This window comes from Oncorhynchus clarkii, chromosome 7, assembly GCF_045791955.1.
Source record: "Oncorhynchus clarkii lewisi isolate Uvic-CL-2024 chromosome 7, UVic_Ocla_1.0, whole genome shotgun sequence".
Classification (NCBI taxonomy): Eukaryota; Metazoa; Chordata; class Actinopteri; order Salmoniformes; family Salmonidae; genus Oncorhynchus; species Oncorhynchus clarkii.
In genome coordinates this window covers 30,643,276-30,648,403 of record NC_092153.1, presented here as the reverse complement: position 1 = coordinate 30,648,403, position 5,128 = coordinate 30,643,276, and the positions used below count along the sequence as shown (strand labels likewise).

The following is a 5,128-nucleotide window of genomic DNA, read 5'->3' as shown; positions in this document are numbered from 1 at the left end:
TAAAATCATGCATGGCTTGGCCCAGTATTCCCAAAGGTTTCTTCGAATGAGGACAATGGATTTTCACTGCTCTTCAGCGCGTAGCCATGCATCGTCCCAAAAGGGCTGGCCTGCTTGGTGGACTTCTTTTAGACTTTTTTCTAAAGATGTGGATCCGCCCCTGCCTGATTCCATATCTTAAACATTGCCCGACCACATGATCTGGTTGATATTTCTCTGTCGATTAGCAGGCAACAAGTGAGGAGCAGCTTTGAAGCTTGCAGGAAAAAGGGGGAGATAAACGTTGATCCTGACAATCAGAAACTACAGAGGGTAAGTAAGTCTGGAAGCTTTAATAGCTTTTCCATCTTTGAAGGCTGTGGAAGACAAATCAACCAGCAAAACATTTTGGTGAAAACTGAAACTGCACAGTGTCTCTACTTTTTTTAGAGGCTGAAGATCAGTCTCTGAAAGAGAATTGACTTTATTTAGGTGGACATACAAAAGCAAAAACGTTCATATTTAATGGGACGAATAAAACTAGAGTGGATACTGACTGCGAAATGAGTAGATGTTGCATTGACATGTGACACCGAACCAATTCAGCACTTTTGTCAAGTTAATACTGCTCCATAAATAATGCTAATATATCTCTGAAATAAAGACATCTCTTCAAAAGTTTTCAACACATTATGAATGGATTAAACGTTTTTTTATTGTAGGGTGGAAGCCATCTACGCATTGGATTATTACGCTTATACAAAGCAAAAGGCTTTGCATGTGTTACTTTCTTTTAAAAGTTACCCAAATCAATGCATGCATTATAACAGTAGCAATAACATTACATTCAATTAAATCCTGATTAACATAGTTTTGTTTAGCATATTTTTAAAGATCTGTCTCAGTAACCCAGCATATGCCTAGTTAAATAAAGGTTCAATTAAGAATTAAATAAAGAAAAAAAATTGGGCAAACAATTAAAATTATTTGTGGAGTAAAGATAATATCAACCAACAAACATCTTAAACATCTTAAATTGAGCACATTACTTACACTTGGACATATAGTAAGTTAACATATTTTGTCCATGCTATATTTTCTTAAAGTTAATGGCAATACAATTCATAGAAGGTATTTAAAAAGTACCTCCCTTCTAGATTAATTTATGTTAGATAGTCAGCTTTGTTTTGATTTATGTATAAGTATTACATTTTGTAATATACTTTGAATATTCCCTCCATAATATTAGACTGAAAATCCTACCCACACAGGGTGAAAATCCACCATGTCATCCTAACAAAAATGTGGTTATAGTTATTGTATTTGCAAACAAGCTGCCAGTATTAAATGTATTTCCATACATTTCCTGTAATGGTTAACCTCACATTCTTGTTGTAAATTTCATTATAACTAGGTATTACGATTTCACATTTACATTTATATATATATATATTTATATTTATATATATATATTTATATATATATATATATATATATATATATATATATATATATTTATATATATATATTTATATTTATATATATATATATATATATATATATATATATATATTTATATATATATATTTATATTTATATATATATATATATATATATATATATATATATATATATATATATATATATATATATATATATATATATAAACTAAACTAGAGACATTCATACAGATTCATACAGATTTTCAATCATTAAATAATTTATTCTAGCTCTACACCTTTTTAGAGACACTTTAAGTGGTGGTTTCCCGGACAGATTCTTCATTGAGTTGGATTTACAGTCCAGGCTTAGTCTGTGTCCAGGAAACAGCCCCTAGATGTCTATTTGAAGACTATTATGGAGACGACTTCCATGCGTACAGTTTTCATCTAATTTTATAAATAAGAAGCAGCTCTGCTTGACTAGGCAGAGGCTCCCACAGAAAGCTTCATCCAAGCTGAAAGAAACCGTACAGTGAAGTTATGCTGAGGACATGCTGTACAGTCAAAACAATCAAAGACCTGAGATTGTTTTCAAAATGTTCCCGTTGTTGCACTGTTTTAGCAACTGCATGTTGGATACAATTACAGAGTAGGTCTAGATATCTATCTTTAAACATCAATGTAAAGCTTTATATAAGAAGTGGATATGTGCTGAGTGGAATAATAGCAAGAAAACTAAGTTGGTTTGACCATGACATTTGTTTGTAGGCTATATTCACACTTATTGACCGTTTTTGGCTGCTTTGTGTGATGTATTGTTGTTTCTACCTTCTTGCCCTTTGTGCTGTTGTCTGTGCCCAATAATGTTTGTACCATGTTTTGTGCTGCTACCATGTTGTGTTGCTACCATGTTGTTATGTTGTGTTGCTACCATGCTGTGTTGTCATGTGCTGCTGCCTTGCTATGTTGTTGTCTTAGGTCTCTCTTTATGTAGTGTTGTGTTGCCTCTCTTGTCTTTTGTCCTATATTCATATTTTATTTTTAATCCCAGCCCCCTTCCCTGCAGGCCTTTTTCCGTTTGGTAGGCCGTCATTGTAAATAATAATTTGTTCTTAACTGACTTGCCTAGTTAAATAAAGGTTAAATAAAAATAAATGAATCAAATCAAATATCCTTATAAATTATTTGATTATTTTTTATAAATGTTTGTACTGGATATTATTAGATGTGAATCTTATTGCATGGTTTTGCTGTGCATGTGCTAGAGTAGTCAGTTTTATGCCAAGTATAGTTCAGTTTCTATACAATAACAATCTTGAACTGCTGTGTAAATTATGTGACATTCAAATTCCATATCTGTTATGACTATGTATGCAACCACAATACAGTCACAATGGGCTCTTATAGTCTTCTAACACTGTCCTCACTACAGTCCTCAGGCCCACCTTGCTGACAGAAAAGCACTGTGATGAATTCCCTGTTTCTCCTGAGCTGTCTAAGCTCCACCTGGTTTCTTATAGTGTACTCACACATGATACTGGAGGAAAAGCTCTACACCAATAAGTCTTCTTCCTCGGTTCTACAGCATGGGAGCCTGTCAGATGCACCACCCATCGTCATTGTAGGTCAGTTAATCCTTAGGTTTGGCATATAATCAGTATTTGGAATAAAAAAAAGGGTTGCTAGATGTTTTCTAGAAAAACTATCACTGCATTCCTTGATATGCGCTGCTATATTGTGTCATTTTGTTGTTGTTATTACAGGATACATTTTGCTCAGGTATATTTAAGTATTCCAAGGTTGACTTCAAAACCCAAACCGACAATATGACTGTAACACCAATCTTGATAAACTGCTACATTATATACCAAATAAAAATATATGTAATAGACATATTTATATACCTTAAACACATGTCAAATCTATTTATTTTTCAGAGTTACCCAAAACCGCAAAGAAGAAAAAAAACAAGAAACCAAGAAAGGTAAACTATGCTGTGAAAATAAGTGTCTAGCCTACATTATTCATGTTTGTATCATATTGTTAAGTTAGTGGACATATTTAAAGTCTAAAATACACATAGCCAATAGTGTAAAAAGGTTTATTGAGACATATTGAATGAAAAAACATTTCAGCGCATATGCAGGCACCATGATGATAAGTATGAGAGTGAAGTGGTAACACTTTTATTAACATGTGGGTACTAGGGTACATTAATTAACATGAGTAAATGCAGGAGTTAACATGAATTCATACATCATTAATTAATGCATTTACAAAGCAATTTATATTCTTATATTGACAAGACTATTACTAAAGACATGATGACACATGATGACACATATAAAGAGGTGAAAATGGCTTCAAGTGGCTTGTTTTGTTGGCAACTTTTCTCCCTTTGCTAAGGAGTACCCTTAGTAAGGCTTTATAAAGTGCTGTATGTCATTCATAATTAGTTAACTATAGCATTTATTAATGTTAATTGGTGTACCCATAGTGTGCAGGCCGAGGCTAAATCGTCAACCTTCTTCCGCAGAACAAATTCAACGTCAAAAACAAGCGTCCACCTCCTCCCCCCAACTGCGTGCCATTGTGGGGAAGCTGCAAAACACCCGATAATGTGTGTTGTGAGCACTGCGCTTTCTGCCACTGCCGCCTCTTCAAGACTGTGTGCTATTGTCGAATGGGTAACCCGCAGTGTTGAAGACATAACAGAGGATATTGGCATATTCACAAGGAGAGTAAATGTCACTTTTGTTATAAATAAGAATATAATATGTTTCTGAACACTTATGTTTCTGAACACTTCTATATTCATGTGGATGCTACCATGATTATGGATAATTATGATTATGGATAATCGTGAATGAATCATGAATAATGGGGTGTGTGAAAGTTTCAGAGGCATAAGTATCATACACGCCAAAAAAATGCTAACCTCTGTTATTGGTAATAGTGAGAGGTTAGCATGTTTTGGGGATATGATCTTTCTGCCTCTGTTACTTTCTCACTCATCATTGATCACGATTCATTCATGATTATCCGTGATCATGGTAGGATTCACAATAATGTTGAAGCAATGAGAAAAATATTATATTCTTATTTACAATAAAAGTGACTCCAAAATGGCACATTACATTATTTACCATTAATTTTTATTGGGCACAACATAATCCAAAACTAGTTTCTAGGGTCACAAGCATGATGTAGTCATTGTGTGTTGGAATTTGGGACTAAATACTAAACTTTTGACTACTTTAATACACTATAAGTGAATTTGTCCAAATACTTACACAATGACACCTTCAAATGGGGGGACTAGATGCATAAAGTGCTTTCATTTCTAAATGGTAAAACAGATATCTATGAAAATAACCATAAAAAAAGGTAATATTGTGTACTGTCGCCTCAAATGAAACATTTGAACTCAAATCCAAAATGCTGGAGTATAGACCCAAGTTAAAAGATTTCGCTTCACTGTCCAAATAAATACATAAGGGAGTGTGTGTACATGAAGCAGCACGCAAGTCTTTTCATGAAATGAGTGCTTTTTGCCTATTTTAAGTAGGAATTGTGCAAAAATATTGCATTTTAAAAGCCTGTTATATTAAATGATGTGCCATTTCATAGAGAACATGGAACATTTAATGAATCAACTTTTTTTATATAAATAAAGACTTGCTAAAGTGCCAAACTTCAGCATTTTG

The 5,128-nt window shown here is 33.4% G+C and overlaps 1 protein-coding gene across 1 annotated transcript; it reads left to right on the top strand.

Moving 5' to 3' along the window:
* The first annotated feature begins 231 nt into the window (after positions 1 to 231).
* On the top strand, positions 232 to 4,317 carry LOC139414189 (agouti signaling protein 1). The gene is made up of 4 exons (XM_071162077.1): positions 232 to 312; positions 2,854 to 3,046; positions 3,359 to 3,405; positions 3,958 to 4,317. Exons 2-4 carry the CDS (start codon positions 2,890 to 2,892, stop codon positions 4,123 to 4,125), a joined length of 372 nt encoding a protein of 123 aa, XP_071018178.1. The 5' UTR covers positions 232 to 312; positions 2,854 to 2,889; the 3' UTR covers positions 4,126 to 4,317.
* The last annotated feature ends 811 nt before the right edge of the window (positions 4,318 to 5,128 follow it).

What these genes read in the sequence shown, in the direction of transcription:
- LOC139414189 (XM_071162077.1), top strand. Translation starts at nt 2,890, where the DNA reads ATGAATTCCCTGTTTCTCCTGAGCTGTCTAAGCTCCACCTGGTTTCTT. An exon ending in ACCACCCATCGTCATTGTAG is followed by an intron (nt 3,047 to 3,358) that starts GTCAGTTAATCC and finishes TTTATTTTTCAG; the next exon opens with AGTTACCCAAAACCGCAAAG. An exon ending in AAAACAAGAAACCAAGAAAG is followed by an intron (nt 3,406 to 3,957) that starts GTAAACTATGCT and finishes CTTCTTCCGCAG; the next exon opens with AACAAATTCAACGTCAAAAA.